Here is a 16,797-nt window from a genome sequence, read left to right as displayed (position 1 = left end):
TTTAATCTAGTTCAAACTCTTTATTTATTTATTAGTTTAAATTATTTCGTTTTATGTCAGGTTTAGGTTTGTTAGATCAATTTGGACTTATTAAGAATTAATATATTATATTATTATTTTATACAAAATATGAGGACTAAGTTTTAATTAAACCTTGAATATTTTAAAATATAGTTATTTGTTGTATTTCCAGTTTAAGTCTAAAATCTGGTCATCAACTCTCATCCTACATTCCTAATTTCCTACTAGCTTTGCTAAAAAAGAATAGCATATTAAAATTAAATCTGAAGTATTGTTCATAATTTATATTATAAAAAAAAATAATATTTATATTTTCAGGCATCTATATTTTTGTATTTTTTTTATATTTTTATTTTTGTATTAAAAGTAATTAATAAAAATGAGATAAAAAATAATTTTTTATACAAATATAAAAGAATTATTCACAAAAAATTAGGTAAAAACTCAGGTGCAATTAATTTTACGTGAAATTGATAGTTGAGAGCTGTTAAATGATTTGAATGATTTGACTAATTTTTTATCTGACGACTCTCAGTTATCAACTTCACGTGACTGCACTGAATTTTCACAAAAAAATTAATGTAAATATAATTTTTTTTCTTTTTTATTGGTATTCCAATGTTTTATATATTTGTTGGACAATTTAGGACCTCAAAATGTTGTCTGGTTAAGGTTCACACACACCCTTCAAAAAATCCACCCACCTTCCTATCTTGGACCCAAAAGCCAATTCCTTTCTTTCTTTCTTTCTCTCTTTTTCCTCTTCAACCTTCATTCAACAACTACATGCGTCTTTGACTATACAACTTCTCTAAATTTTCCCAAGTTCCTTGGAACACCCAACTATTATATTACCCTTCAATTTGTGTTCTTTATTTTAATTTCCTTGGTATACTTATTACATATCTCCAATTCTCTTTGAAACTCTACATTAATAATAATATCAATATCTTTGATTTGGCAAAAGTAGTGTTATTAAGATGATGGGTGCTTTATCGGTGGTGGGTTCATCAGTGATGGAATCACACACAGGTCCATGTTTGTGTGTGGATCATCATGCACATGCAACAAGTGTGAGTCTAAAGAGCAACAATAATAATATTATGGAGTTGAGAAGTTCCTTCATTGATCCAATGAGAGAGTGGAGGCTATGTCTTAGTAGAAGAAGTTTCAAGAAGCAGCAGCGAAATCATTATAGGAGATTCAACATTCTCAACGAGCTTGGTGGTCAATATGAGGAGACTTTTGATGATGTTAAAACGGTAATTAACATATACAAATCATTTATTTTCTGTTTAAATTAATTAAGAATTTAAATTTTATTTATTTACTTACATTATTGTTGTCCCATCTAATAATCAAATTAGTATTTTATGTATAGAGAGCTAATGGAATATCTGTACAATGTGTACAATGGAGGTTTAGGGATGTCCAATTCAGTATTAAAGATATAACCATTAGTGTTATCTTTTCCTATCAGTTTAAGCTTTTAGGATGAATGATTTCATGACATGGTATCAGAGCTCTAGATCCGAAAAGTCAAGAGTTTGATTCTTGGTGAACCCCAAAATCAGTTTAAACTTTTGGGATGAGTGGATGAGATGTTTATTATCCTGGTACCCGGATGATTATTCTAGATAGTATGGATAATGTTCATTTTTTAACTCATAGCCTATTGTATACATTATACAAATATTCCATTGGCTCTCTAACAGGATTCTTTTGAAATACTATGTTGATACTTTTCTGAAAACTCTTAAGAATTAATTAGAAACTTATTTATTTAATATTGTAATATAATTTAGTGTTCCTTCTTCGTTTTATTTTGTTAGAATTTTTTTGGGTCAAAAAGTTAAATTTAATTTTGATGTAGTGATAATGTAACACGATCATCCAATTAAATTTTTCATGTGTTCAAATGATATTTTAATTAATGTCTTTGGAAATTAATTATTTTTACTCATGACAACAAACCACTAATTTTCTAAGTAAAATTTTTATACTAACAGAACATAAAAATTAAATTTTGAAACATTAAGCAGATAGATAGAAGCATACATGAATGATTTTGTAGTAAGTAGGCAGAGCATGTTGACACCAAATGAGTAGTTAATGGTAGCACAGAAATTAAAATTAAACAACTGACAAAGTTGAATTAAATAAACGAAATGTGGTTTGTGATCTAATTGATACTTACATTTTTTGGACACAGCAAATGCTCAACTATTTCACGTATAAGGCTGTGAGAACAGTTCTTCAGCAGTTGTATGAGATGAACCCTCCTCAATATACCTGGTTCTACAAGTAAGTTCAATTTTTATTGTCCATACATAGATGATTTCAGACCAATCCCGTAGTGTTTTTCGAGATTCACGATTTTCACTATTTTAGTTCTTCAAATTCAAAATTCATTATATTAGATCTAGTTCTAGATACTATATTGATCCTTGGATCTTTTTCGACACGTTAAATCAAACTAACGAAATGGTGAATTAGCATTGATTTGCCACACTAGATATAAGGCTAAATAATATTTTTTTGGTTTTGACATTTAAATAAGACAAAAACGAAATCCTTTTGGAAAATTAAAAAAGATAAAATAGTTTATACATAATATACACTCTTCTTTATATTCTCATTTTGCCTTGTTTAGACCTCAAAATAAAACGACACCATTTAGTCTTATATTTAGGATAATAAGTCAGAGCTAACTACTTTAATATTTTATTCGTTAACTCAATGATAGAAAAGTTTAAAGATTAATATAATGCTTAAAACTGAATCTTAGGACCAATATAATAAATTTTGAATTTGAGAGATTAATAAAATGATGAAAATTGTAAATTTGAAGGGTTACTTTAAGAATTTAGTCGATTATTTCAACCAAAACTTCGATGCCTCCTAGCTATTATTGATGATACCCTTAATAGAAAATTTATCATACATACTAATCTATTATGTATACAAATTGTAACCAATGATTATTTTTGTACCGCTAGTAGGTGACCTGATCAATTAAGCAGTGTTCAATATGATTATTGAACTTGAACCTGGTAACTCAATAAAAACTATTTCATAATTAGATTCATGACACTACTAAATATAGTTCAAGTCAGCTAAAATTTCATTGCACCTGTCTTTTTTGTCAATTTAAATAATGGTAAATTAGACTGACATTCCCTCAACCTCAAGTTATTTGATAGTTTGATTTATCATGTTTATACTAGCCTTACTAGGAGTAAAAGAGATGAGTGTTATATTTTACAAAATATAATTCAGTGGTGTCAATGTCACGTTTAACAAAATATAAAGGTATTAAAACTCAGTTTAGATTGACTTTTGAAAAAAATATTTGTTTTTTTTTTTAATTTGAAAATAGTCATTTTACATTTAGATACATTTTTTGAAAGAAATTTTTAAATATTAAAAATATCTTTTATTTTTATTTTTTTTAAAGTGAGGTATTGTTGGCTTTTATAAAAAACAAATAATTTATTTTTTTTAATGAAAATATTTTTTTTAAAAAAATATATCTAAATGTATTTAAAACTTAATAAAAATATTTTATTTTTTTATAAAAAGTATTTTTTCATTCAAATAAACCATAAGTCTAATAAAACTTTAGAGGTGTTTATTATGATACCTAAAAGTTTAGGGTCTAATCACCCAAAATAATTAAATAGTTAATATTTAATTTAAAAGTACAAACATTTTTTTTATTTGCTATAAAAGATAAATTCGACAAAAATTTGATATCAAAGTGATAGAAGCAGATAATTGGCCAACTTTTTAGAATGACGAAATGAATGTTATAGAAGTTGTAAAAGGTGGTTGTGGATGCCTAGTTACAAGTTGATTGGTATAGCAAAGTGGACAAAATTACATACTCTCTTGAAGTTATGAGATAATACATACAACGTCTAATTGATTTATAAAGTCATACACTAATCGCCATGCTAACTGAATTTTTCTATGTTGGCAGTTTTGTTGCATCGAACAAACCAGGAGATGGGAAACGTTTTATTCGAATCCTCGGAAAGGTATTTTTCAGCATCCTTAGCATTTCATTTGTAGAGAATATAATTGATAAAAATTCATGTGATTGATTAATGATTTTGTGTTTAGATTCCAAGTATATTAAAAATGAAAATGTACCATGAATTATATAAAAGATTTTTTAATCTTTTGCTCAAAATATTCTTCAAAAAGTTATTAAAAAGCCATGCACATATTAAAAATCAAATTATCAAAATAGTATTTATATATATTACATATATTATTTATATATTTTTAATATATATTTTAATCCGTAATATAAAAACTGATTTAATAACTAATTTTTTTATGAACATATAACGTGATTAAAGTATTATATGCTCTTCTCTTGATACCGAAAACATTGACAATAAAAATGAGCTAATATATACTTTCTTTAGCAATTATATCATGCATTTCATACTCAAGGATCTGACTCTACAACTTCATTGATTCCTACCATATATCCAAGTTTCATGTCTACATATGATTTGCATTAAATATTTCACGTTACAATAAATTGTAAATGATGCCTTATATCGTTTTTTCACAATTGATAGGAGCAACAAGATCTCGCTGAAAGAGTGATGGTTACTAGGCTTCACCTCTATGGTAAATGGGTCAAGGTAATGGAATAAAAAAAATACTCCCAAACATTCATAAGCATATTAAAAATAGAGTAAAATATCAATCTCATCCTTGGCACAAAAACAATAAAAAGTAATCTTTTTCAAATGGGGAGGAACAAGTTTTCATTTTAAAATCTTAGCGACAGCAACTTTATCCTCCAACTTTTTTGTCAGGGATGAGATTGAGAGTTTATTTTAGCAATCTTTAACACTATGTTTGGTTTGATGGAAAATGAATGAAAAAAAAAAAATAAATGAAAAGAAAATGGATAAAAAATGATATTTTTCTTTGTTTGGTTATTAAAGAAAATAGGAAGGAAAGAAAATTTGTGTGGATCCCACTAAAAAAATTTTCTTTCCATCACAAGCAAGAAAATAAGAAGAAAAGTGTGATAATTTTGTATTTCTAGTATTACCCTTAGTTATATTATTATTGACAAATATTAATATAAATTTAGTTTTAATATATTATTATAATAAAAATTTATATTTAAACTTTATATATATTAGATAAATAATTTAAATCAAATATATAAAATTATAATATTTTATAATATTTATAAAATATAATAAAACATGAATAAATAAAAATATTTATACTTTATTTTATGAAAAGGGTATTAATGTAATTTTATGCTATTATGATTTTCTTTCTTCTCACTTTTCTTTTCATCCAAATAAAGGAAAATTTTCTCTCTATTTTCTTTCCATCTATTTTCTATTCATCCAAACAACATACAAATAACTCAACTTTTCTTTTTATTTTCTTTCCTCTTATTTTCTTTCCTTTCCTTTTCTTTCTAACATCCAAACAAAGTGTTATGGAATGTGGATTGATGAAATTATATTTATGAAATTTATCTACCTTGATGGTAAATGCAGAAATGTAATCATGCCGAGATATATCAAGAAATCTCTGATGAAAATCTAGAGTTGATGAGGGAACGGCTCATGGAGACAGTAATATGGCCCTCAGATGACTCAAACACAGAAATGATTGGCTGATAACCTTTTTTTTTTCTTATCTCAGTCCTCGGTTTTCACTTCTGTTTTTTCAGCTTCTTTATTAGCCTAGGTATAACTATTGTTTCAATACCAAATGTGTCCGTTACATTATTTTCGCAGAATAGGATTATTGGTGTTATACGTTCTGTAAATTTGTATATATAAATATATATGCAAATCATTACTTAGACACTTTGAGGAGGATTTACGAATGGCTTAAAAATATATGCATTTGTGAAGAGTGTTTGCAAATGTTTCATCGAAAAAAAAAAAAATCCTCAACATTGCAGCCATTTCCAGATCATAAGCCACTTTCAGCATCCGATTATGTTAGATTATTTTAGATTTAATTATTCTATTGGTCTTTATAATTTTATCAAATTTTTAATTAAGTCCCTATGTTTTTTTTTCTTTTCAATTAGATCCTTACATTATTTTTAATTTTATAATTAAGTCCTTTTTATGTCAAAAACGTTAAAATTAACAGAATATTTCTATTAAAATAAATATATGCGGTCAAACATCTAGTTAGGTTTTTAATTATGAATACCTTTAATTTGCGAAAAAATATTCAGTTAATTCTAACCTTTTTTACACTACGAATGACCTAATTATTAATTATAAAACTAAAAGCAGTGTAGAGACCCAAAAATAGAATCAAACTGAACAATCTAATGTGATGTGCTTCTACCACAGATGCTGATAATTAAACAACCACGTAATTTCAGCATGCAAGTAACTAAAACTAAAAATACAAAGTGAAAAAAATCTCACATATAAAGCAAATTGTATGTGCCAAAATCTCAGAAAGATCTCTGGGTTTGCCTAACTCTCTTCACAATAAGGAACTAAAATCTTATATATGTGCCAAAATATCTAAATTAATTTCAACTTTATTCATTGTTCTGAACTTCTCTTCACATGAAATTGTTGAAACAAATTTTCATGTAAAATAATCCATTATCAATATGGAAGCTTTCCACATTGAGCCCGGTCTAAATATTAATAAGAAACGTACACCTTGTACAATTCCATTTTTACCTGAAGGTCCCATAAATTTTCTTTTCAACCTCCGGAAGCTAGATTTAAGTATTTAAGGCTACGTTTAGATGAGAAATTGAGATTGAGAGATTCAAACTGGAAGACAAAGACTAAATTAAGTCTCTGCTATATTTGATGTTAAGTGTACAGGATCAATGCAAAGCAAGACAAAAACTGAATGAACGGTTTTCTAATCAATAATTTTTATGTACGTGATTGCAGTTGATCAAGATATGTATAACATACAAATAGTGGAAATTAATTAGAAAGACATGAAAAGTCTTATAGTTCATAGGAGAATGTGAGCAATATTTCCTAATTATCAAGAATAGGTTAGAAGAATAACATAGTACAATAACTAACCGGTGCGTTCTCTGGTGGCCATCTTTGTCTCATGGCTATGGTAGCTATAAGTGACTGAAAAATTAAAATGAAACACGTGAAAGATAGAATGTTTGCTGACCATAATTTTGACCGGCGCAGTAAATTTTTTTTCTTTTTTTTTGGTCTTAGCTTCTCAGCATCAACGAAACAATATACTAGTAAAGAAGAAATGTGGGTCAGAACAAGAAAAAACATTATCTAATCATATAATTTCTCTTCTTGGATTCAAGCTATCAGATTTGGTTTGCCGCTACAAGTAATAGCCTTAAGTCGGTGAGAAATGTCTTCTTCTACCTGGAGTTACATGGAACCGAATGTGATCTTTGTTTTGACAGGATTTCTTGCTACAGTTCCAGCAATCGGTATCCATGGCCACCGCCGCCCATCTGCCTCCGCGCCTCTTCCTTGATGAGATTGCTTCCTCCGTTCCCTGCCATAATTGGAGGCTCTGTTTTCATTTACCCAATATCCAATTTTTCCTTTTTTTTTTTGCCGCCATCGCCTCCATCATCTTGTACCACACCACCATCACTCCGTTAACTCTTCCCGCTTTCCGTCAGCTCCGACATGAAATTTGTCTTATCCATGTATTTAGGTAAAATACATTCCCTCAATTAGTTATAAGTATGATTTGAATGTAACAGAAATTTTAATCAGCTTTTTTTCATGGCCAAATATCACTTTTTTATTTGTCCAAATATCACTTTTTTATTTGTTAGTTAATTTATAGTCACCTGTAGTCACTATTAACTTAGCCACCATAGACGTGGCCTAACTAAAATACTTACCCTACATGTATTTATCCCTTCAGTAGGCTCTTCGCCACAATCACCACGAGTATCAGTCATGATCGTCCTCCCAAATATGTTTATAACCGTTTCTATTTAAATTGACCAAGAATTTTGATAAAAAAAAATAAAACATAAAAAAAGACTATGCTTCCTTTCTCAAAACACTGCCTAACAAATTATTTGGAATATAGCATTCATGAGAAACAACTAAGAAGCATTGTCGAAACCAAGTGGGCTCAGGGCTTTTCCAGCTTTTGGATCAGAGCTCAAATAATTTAAGAATCAGAAAGACAGAAGTTTACAAGGATTTAATTGTATGGTGCTTACATATATGGTGCCTTTATATGGTGCTTATATATACAGTACTCCCTTAATTGTCAGTATGCCTAAACCAGAATGAAGTTGAAGCTGAGTTCTAAACTATACATTTACTACTCATATCTTACAACACTAAGCCTGTAAATCTACATTGATCCTCTGATTTACAAAAAGTAGCACATAATATTGTGTGCAGTTAAGAAAATGAGATGCTGAAATTAACCTGGTCAGGAGTGCTTATGGAATCAGAAAGCTTTCACACTACTCTGACTGGTTAAAAAAGAAAAACTAATGCAACTTGATACACCTGGAAAGGGAAACATTAAAGAAGCAATCAGATATATGACATAATAGAAAACTATTATCTTCTAAGGAAACTTCTCGGGACACCCATAATCAGTAAACAGAGTGCCCTATTGAACATCATCTGCTGAAAAAAATTAACATACCATATTGAAAGCTGATTTTGAATGCAGGATGCAACATACATAAGATGTGAATACAAAAGGAAACAATTTCTATTGAAATCTCCCATCTTTGCCTGTGCCAAAGGGATTGTATCCAAGGATTTGATTAGATTTAGCTATCACCAAAAGTAATAATCTGCCCAAGTGCATGTCTTGCACGAAGCTGCAGCAATAGAAGAAAATTAACATAATACTTAACGAAAGTGTAAAACGAATTTAGTTTGGGATGAAGAATAAAAGAACCTTCACATCCATGTGAAAATCATTGGCCATCCTCTGTATTTGAGAAACTATGCCAAGCCTACGCAAAATCATAATTCGACCAAATGCATTGGGACTTTCAGGAAGAGTGAGATTAACTATAACCCAAATAGAAGCTGAGCGTAAATGCCAGTTATTGCTCTGCAGAAACTGGTTGAAAAAAGAGTGAGACTCATTCTCTGCTTGAGGAAAAAGTAGCTGCATTACAGATTCCTTATGAAACTCATTTCCGCTAGCAATATTGACGAATACATACATCCCCTACAAGGAAAAAGAACCAAGACATAATAATCAGCTTAAAGGAAAAGAACCATTCAATAAAATTAGTCCATACCTGTTATTTTAATAAATAGAAATTCTTTCTTGTGCTTAGTTATCATATTGATGTGTTATTCTATAACGGTATTGACATTAAATGACAATGCCATTTAGGAAAGAATGACAAATTATAGATAACAAGCCAGTAACTAAATTGACCACAACCCCAGTCCTTAAGGTATAGATATAAAATATTTGAAATATTACAGCATAGTGATATCAGTACAACAAAACAGCCTTATCCCATTAAGTGGATCGCTACACAGTGATATTAAGAGAATCTGGAAATTTACATCATCTACTCTATACAAAAATAATTAGGTACAAAAGATACTCCAACCTGTATACCAATTTCAACTTTTGAAGATTTTTGTAATTGCCTTAAAATAGCATCTAGTATGATACCATCTTCAGCAAAAGCATATTCAACAGAGTATATACATCCGTGAACAAAATTGCGGACAAGGCCCATAGTTTGTTCTTGAACAGAAGGCTCAGGATCTGCAGAATACACATAATCAAGGACAACTTACTCGGTAGATATGAATTAATCAGAAAAAGAAGACCTTGAGTGTCAATACCACAGATAAGGCTAGCGATTGCTGATGCTGTCAATTCCACAAAAATTACTTCCTTGCATATTTTATCTGCGTGGAATACCATGTTCCTCAAGGCCCATATAGCATTTAACCTTAGAGATGAATCCATAGACTTTGTCAATTGCACAAGCTCTTTAATGCCTCCATATTGCATGAATACTGACTTATGCAATGAAAATCCAATCGCTATGTTACTGATGACACCAAGGGCTGCAACCTGGAGATAAGAAAGGAAATGTTCCACCTTGATGGCCTTAAACAACATTAATGAGGCTATATGTGTTTAGTTATGGGAAATGAGAACAATTTTTTCTCTTCAAAGAATAGGGATTGTGAAAAGAACATGACACCTTGAGTCTAATTAAAGGCAAACGCCTATTTATGGTTAATAATAGGTCATACGATAACATATACAATGTGTATTTGACAGACTTAAAACCAAAATAAAATAACACCTGAATTATCATCAGAACAGCATACGCTGTCACATATTGATTAATGAGCAATAGATGAACATTCAGTTTAACCTAGATACAAACAAACATTATAGATACAACAGGATACCTGGACATTAGTAGAATGATCAGAGAGAAGCTGAAATAGAGAAATGGCAGCCTTTTCAGTCAAAAAATGACCTGCACTCAGAGTCTGAATAAAATTTTATGAGACTTGAGCTTTACATAGCATAAAAGACTTCAAGTACCAAATGTATCTCATTTACAGACCTTGATTGAACGAGAGACACTTCTTAAGCAAACACAAGCTGCAGCACGTACAATGGTGTCATCATGGGTTAAGGCATCGACTACTAGATCCAATACCTATATTCAGATTTGTTTTAAAAAAATAAAAATGAAAAAGAAAGAAAATGATGATTAAAAATGTGTACTTAATATATGAATAAACAGTTATCTAGTGAAAGCTGCATTATAACTTCATCTATTATGGCCTGAGAAGAAACGTCAAAATTGGTTCTAGTAGAAAATAGATGGGAGCTTGGGATGGTATAAAATATTACGTCAATAGTATAAGTATACAGACTCACTATCACTTCTAAATAATTAAATTCATCAGTTTGTCTAAAAGATGCAAAAGTTCCAATCTTTATGTTAGACTTCACTGTATTTTGCCAAAAATGGTTGCAAGGTAGTTAACTCAATGGGGTAAAAGTTTCTTTAGTCTTTACCAGCAAGGCAGCAACAATGCCAGGAATATTTTTTAAACAAAAATTAAAAAAAGAAGTAAAAAACATAAAAACTAAAAACAACAACAACTACTACTACTTTATATCTAAACTCTAATATACATAACCTAAGAAATTATTGCTAAAAAGAAAATAATATGAGCTAATTAAATTTAAAAATGATTTCCATTGTACAAAAATAGTTCTGGGAAAAAAAATGCAGTACACATATACATGGATGAAAAGTCACCCAAAAAAAAAATATATACATGGATGAAAATGCATGGCACCAAAAATGAAAACGATAGAGAGATCTTAATCACCTTACATACAAAATATAGATATCACAGTGACATATTCCAGGATGAAATGATGCCATGGGAAAAGGAGTGCATAAAGGAAAAATAACATCATTTTCTGGAAAAATAATTTGCTTCCTACCCCATTATTAGTCCTTTGATACACCCTCCCAATGGTGCTAATTTTTTTTTTACCAACTGAAAAAACCAGTAACATGACAAACAAGTTCCTATGGAAACTGCTAGCAGAAGCATTGTAATTAAAGTTTTGCTTTTGCAGCAGCAAAGGCATTGCAGATAACAAAACATTGCAAGAAAAGGAAATGGGGACTAGCAATGAATATAAGAGATTTTCTTAATAGTGTCAATGAAACAACTTACCTGCAATGAAATAAAACTTGACCTGCAACACTCTAATTTTGAGCAAAGATTACCCAAGGCCAGAAATACACCTTCAAGGCGCTTTGGAGGTAAAGGATGCTTTTGCAAGGTACTACAGAACTTATCAATAGCATTTGCCTCAAATGCTAACTTATGCATATCTTCTTTATCTGCAATCAAACTTGAGAAAGCAAAAGAAGCTTCATCTCCAACTTGACCAGAGTCATCAAGGAGCTCGAGCAAAATGTACACTAATTTGGTTTTGGTTCCTATGTCTTGGAGATAGCAGGAAGAAGAATTCTTTACACAAATCAAACACAAGCAAGCTAATAACCTTGTCCGAGGAAATCTGTCCTTAGTTAATTCAATTACAGAACTTAATGCTCTTCCACTATGAAGGTCAACAAACTTTGAGATAACTTCTGGGTCGTTTTTAATGATTGCAGCTAAGGACTCTAAACTAGCATCTCGTTGACTCAGAGAGCCATCGAGAAGGCTAATAAGCTTCTCCAAAATGCCAGCACAACATAATTTATTTTGTTCATCACTTGTCTCACAAGAATGAATAACAATGCCTGCACCAAGTACGGTAAGATTTTCATTCTCACTCTTCAACAGTGAACGAAGAAAGTCGATGTTCTCCTCTTTAAAAAAATCATACTTTGGAGCTAGTTTTGATTGATAAATCATTCGTAGAGATCGGGCAGCAGCGTCTACAACCTGAAACAGGAGGGACAAGGCTATCAAGATTCAAGAGAAAATCAACAATCAATAAGCCACAAGCATTTCCTGTTTTTATCTTTCAACCCAACGCACTGGAATCACTCAATTGCCTTCCATTTTCACTCCCTTTCCGTTTTCACTCCAAACTACCATCCCCTAACCAAGAAAGACAAATTTTCACTGTGGCAACACTAACAAGCATTTAATTGATCCGAGAATATACTAAAAAATGATAGTGACAAATAACAAGGAAGATTTTAAAGCCCAACTCCACACAATTAGGAAGAGAAAAACAGTCACAATAGAGAAATAATTCCAAAAATATATTCTACCACTCAAGAAGAATTAGGAAGCATTAATTACATTCCCAAAACCATAATTAAACTCCAGAAAAGGAAATTGCAATTTAAATAAGTAATTCTGGCAGAGAGCTTAAATGACTGAAAATCTGGAATGAAACGAAATATAGTGATCGAACAAATTGCGGATGAAACAATCAAATTCATGAATAAAAATAAAAATAAAAATAAAAATAAAATTGAAGAAATAACCGTTCCGATCATCGGAATTGACCTTCACATCCGAAGCGGAGAGGAGCCTGATCAAATGAGGAAAAGCTCCGGCGTCGAGGACAGCGCGGACGCCGGCGTCGACGCCGCAGGCGAAGCTTCCAATCGCTGCGGCGGACTGGACGATAAGGCTGTCATCGGAGTCGGCGTCGGCGATGGCAGCGGTGACGGCGGGGACTGCACCGAGCTTGATGTACGAGAGCTTCTTGGTGCGGTTTCCGATGATCTGGTTCTTCACCTCTCTGACAGCCTTAAGCTTTACCTCTCCATCGGAGGAGGCCAGGCGGTCTAGAATGTGATCGGACGAGGAAGCGGATGCAGTTGGCATGGAAGCTGTGGCGGAGGTCGGTGGCGGTATCGGTGGCGGAAGCTCATGCACGGGGGAGGAGTTGGAAGTGGTGGCTCTGCGCTTTCCACAGCCAAGAAAGTATGATGGCAGAAAGAGAGAGAGAAAGAGTTTTTTAATTTTTTATTTTTGTATATATATTTTAATATGTTATCAGAAAACAAAAAAAATGTATATTTATTATTTTCCATTTTCCATTTTCCATTTTCCATATGATACAAAGAAACAAACAATGGATTGAGGGGGAACATTTCAGTGGTCGCAGTCGCAGCATAATGTTTGAAGCACGTTAGTTAAAGTTAGAGAGTTAATATTCAAAATCGTTCCTAAAAGATACTTCGTTCTCCATATGAGTCCCTCAATGATAAACTTAATCAAAATCGTCCCCGAAAGATGTCGAGGATAACCACGTTAGTCCTTTCGTCAAATCGTCCGCTGAGTTGGCTAACGTCGGGTGATGTGTACCATTAAGTGCCCGCGTGGCACAGTAACAAAACGACGCCGTTTTGAATCAATGGCCTCCAAAAGCTGAGACGACGTCGTTTGGTCTCCAGAAGAGATTCAAAACGTTGCAACCCATGACCCCCTCTGCCAACAAGCATCTCACTTGTTTCGCTCCAAAACTTGTCGTTTGCGTCAAGCTATGCCCTAAGCCTTCGACCCAACACTTGAAGCAGGCCATTAACCTTCGTCAACGTAGGAAGACCGGTAGCCTGGAAGAGGTATTGGTACTGAATACAGCGGTGATCGTCTCCTGGAGCAGCATTGGTAATGGAGGAAGCCATCTCGACTTTTATAGGTAAGGATGAATCGTTTTTCTTGCCATTGCCATTAGCACTATTACCCTTGCGCCTTCCGGGGACATGCTCCCAATTGAAAGGCACAGCAACAGATTCACAGTTCAAAATAGTCTCATACCTTAATTTATTTGCAGCTCTGAGGCCTAAAACTCTGCTAAGAGAATCCTAGTTCCGACTCTTGAAACCTGAAAATGAAAAAGGATAGAAGAACCGATCATTCATAATTCAAACAATAACAACAAAGAGCAGAATCTCTGATTCAATTCAGCATATCTTGAACTAAGTTCAGAGACGAAACAGAGAAATGAAAGCACTAGTGAGCACAATTTAGGCCATTAAGCAGAGAAAAAAGAGAATTTACACAGCATTACTAACAGTTTCAAATATCTAACTTCAGCTTCAAAGTTATCTATTCTCCATGCCTCCTTCTTCACCCTCCTTCAGTTTTGGAATCTTCCTTAGCACCTGCTTCAACCACTGCTTCACAGTCATTACCATCAACCCACTTAAAGTAATTACAGTGATTGTCCTTCTGCAAATTCAAAAATCAGACAAGAATACAATGAATCACACCCAATAACACAGAAGAAGATGGAAAAACTTCAACACTTTCAAAACAACGTACCCTGTACCTTGAACATGCGTAGAATAATCTGTGTGGGTTCTCTGCTGTCCCAGATTTTTTTATCACAGCCTTCAACCCGCAGAAACATGCTTCCTCATGACTCTTCCTCCTCATTCGCATCGAAGCACTGGAACCGTTACTCTCGTGTGACCGAAGAGATATCCCATCACTACGACATCCATTTTCCGTCTCCATCCTCCCAGCCACCCAACAATTTCAGAATGCGACTTATTTATCATCGCATTTAGGATTAGGGTTCATCAAATTGAGGGACTGATTTGATTTCTTTAAACGAACTTACCTTGTCAGCAACCCCATGGTACACGTAGACCTCAGCCACCCAGGCACTTCACGGTACACGTTACCCGACGTTAGCCAGCTCAGCAGACGATTTGACAGAAGGACTAACGTGGTTATGCTCGACACCTTTCGGGGACGATTTTGATTAAGTTTATCATTCAGGGACTTATATGGAGAACGAGGTATCTTTCAGGGGACGATTTTAAATATTAACTCTAAAGTTAGAGGTTAGAATTTTCTACTTCCGTTTTTTTTTTTTCAATTAGTTAGAATTCTATTTTTCATTATTAATCGGGACAAAAGAATTAATTATTTGTTTTTTCGTTATAAAATATAAAACATTAGTAAGGGAATTCTTACAAATTACATTGTGTTAGGTTATGAGAATTAACGAGATAAAATAACACAATTATAATTTACAGATAAAAATAAATAAAATTAAACTAAATAGTTTATGCAATAATAATAGAAATAATATGATTAAGTTGTAAAATTAGAATTCCTAAAAAGATATAAAACCGTCTATAATACTCTATTATATAATAGAAATTTATGTAACGGGATTAGATATATCAGAAATCTTAATAATTTTTACTCATATTATTTTCACTCATTAACGGGATTAGATTTGTTTTTTCGTTATAAAAATTAAATATGAATTTAATTTTATCATCTTCTACAGCTTATTTTCAATACATGATTAGCTAATAACTTGTTTTTTTGACCAAATCAAAAATTTAAACTAAGCTAACTCATCCAATTTTAATCAAATAAAAAAAAAAAGTACGAGGAGCCAATGTATATTTTATACAATGTGTATAATGAGATTAAATTGAAATTAGAATTAAACTAGAATGAGACCCGTGCGATGCGCAGGACGGTAAATTAATGATAGTGTATAATAAATATTAAAAATTGTTATATTTTGTAGAAATAAATTAAATATGTGTAAATTGAAGTTAAATTTAAAAGGTGTTTTATTTTAAATAATTTGTAGTACAAAAGATTTAGATGTTGGAGTTGTATAAAGTGACATTTTTATTTGGTGGTTTGATTTTTGCATTTGTTTTAGTTGATGGACTTAGTCATCTTATGTGACACTCGTCCTCCTTTTTTTTTGTTGATTGTTAGAGTTGGTGCTTTCTTCTTTTTGTCGTAGGTTCTTGTGAAGACATGTTCTTTATGAATTGTTGAGTTTGATGCACTTTATATTGTGTTATTTGGTTCTATCTTTGTATGTACGTTATTCTTTCGAAGATGTGTCTTGAATTTGTATGGTTTTTTTTCTCCTTAATCTCTTGATGGGGTGATGCTTCAATGTCATTATTTTTCTGAAATGTCATTAGATTTGAAGCAGTTGTGCGCAATAAATTTTTTGCGTCGCCATCAAATAGTATAAAAGTTGTTGTAACACTTTGATCTAAAACCTTTAATTGAATTCTGAACCTAAAATAAGTATTGGGCTAGCAACTAATAATTTGATAGATGAGATTATGAAAAGTATATAAAGTTACATTATTGTTGGTTATCGTAGTGTTCGATTACATGTGCCGCAAATGTAGTTGTTTCTTTTTTTTTATATATACTTTCTTCTGACACTTTTTATATTTAACATAGTTCCATCCTAATTTGTCATCAATTTTGTTTATAGTTGCTAAAATTGTGAAGATCTTTTCCTATTCCAATATTCAATTTATGTTAT

The 16,797-nt window shown here is 31.7% G+C and overlaps 2 protein-coding genes across 7 annotated transcripts; one reads left to right on the top strand and one right to left on the bottom strand.

The window, feature by feature from the left end:
- Positions 1-679: 679 nt before the first annotated feature.
- Positions 680-5,882, top strand: LOC112720067 (chaperonin-like RbcX protein 2, chloroplastic). Its single transcript, XM_025770871.3, has 5 exons — positions 680-1,283; positions 2,234-2,325; positions 4,004-4,061; positions 4,617-4,682; positions 5,568-5,882. The coding sequence occupies exons 1-5, from the start codon at positions 1,002-1,004 to the stop codon at positions 5,688-5,690; spliced, it is 621 nt and encodes a 206-aa protein (XP_025626656.1). The 5' UTR covers positions 680-1,001; the 3' UTR covers positions 5,691-5,882.
- A 2,241-nt stretch (positions 5,883-8,123) lies between these two features.
- On the bottom strand, positions 8,124-13,559 carry LOC112720065 (uncharacterized). 6 transcript variants are annotated; one of them, XM_025770867.3, is made up of 9 exons: positions 13,029-13,559; positions 11,733-12,452; positions 10,595-10,690; positions 10,434-10,517; positions 9,852-10,086; positions 9,611-9,771; positions 8,935-9,213; positions 8,674-8,854; positions 8,124-8,531 (listed from the first exon to the last, which is right to left on the bottom strand). In XM_025770867.3, the coding sequence occupies exons 1-8, from the start codon at positions 13,350-13,352 to the stop codon at positions 8,804-8,806; spliced, it is 1,950 nt and encodes a 649-aa protein (XP_025626652.1). In that variant the 5' UTR covers positions 13,353-13,559; the 3' UTR covers positions 8,124-8,531; positions 8,674-8,803. The 6 variants fall into 6 exon arrangements, with proteins under 6 accessions (XP_025626652.1, XP_029145927.1, XP_025626653.1 ...); XM_029290094.2 differs by having other exon boundaries at positions 9,619-9,771; XM_025770868.3 differs by having other exon boundaries at positions 10,434-10,463.
- Positions 13,560-16,797: the final 3,238 nt, after the last annotated feature.

Source organism: Arachis hypogaea, chromosome 11, assembly GCF_003086295.3.
Source record: "Arachis hypogaea cultivar Tifrunner chromosome 11, arahy.Tifrunner.gnm2.J5K5, whole genome shotgun sequence".
In the NCBI taxonomy this organism is placed as follows: domain Eukaryota; kingdom Viridiplantae; phylum Streptophyta; class Magnoliopsida; order Fabales; family Fabaceae; genus Arachis; species Arachis hypogaea.
Note: the sequence above shows the minus strand (reverse complement) of the source record. Positions and strands in the feature narration are given on the sequence as shown.

Bases quoted from the DNA above. Each gene is read 5' to 3' on its own strand.
- LOC112720065 (XM_025770867.3), bottom strand. From the start codon at position 13,352: ATGCCAACTGCATCCGCTTCCTCGTCCGATCACATTCTAGACCGCCTG. The intron at 10,518-10,594 runs GTCTGTAAATGA...AATTTTATTCAG, and splicing joins GTGTCTCTCGTTCAATCAAG to ACTCTGAGTGCAGGTCATTT. The intron at 10,087-10,433 runs GTATCCTGTTGT...TCTTATCTCCAG, and splicing joins ATCATTCTACTAATGTCCAG to GTTGCAGCCCTTGGTGTCAT.
- LOC112720067 (XM_025770871.3), top strand. From the start codon at position 1,002: ATGATGGGTGCTTTATCGGTGGTGGGTTCATCAGTGATGGAATCACAC. The intron at 2,326-4,003 runs GTAAGTTCAATT...CTATGTTGGCAG, and splicing joins CAATATACCTGGTTCTACAA to TTTTGTTGCATCGAACAAAC. The intron at 4,683-5,567 runs GTAATGGAATAA...TGGTAAATGCAG, and splicing joins TCTATGGTAAATGGGTCAAG to AAATGTAATCATGCCGAGAT.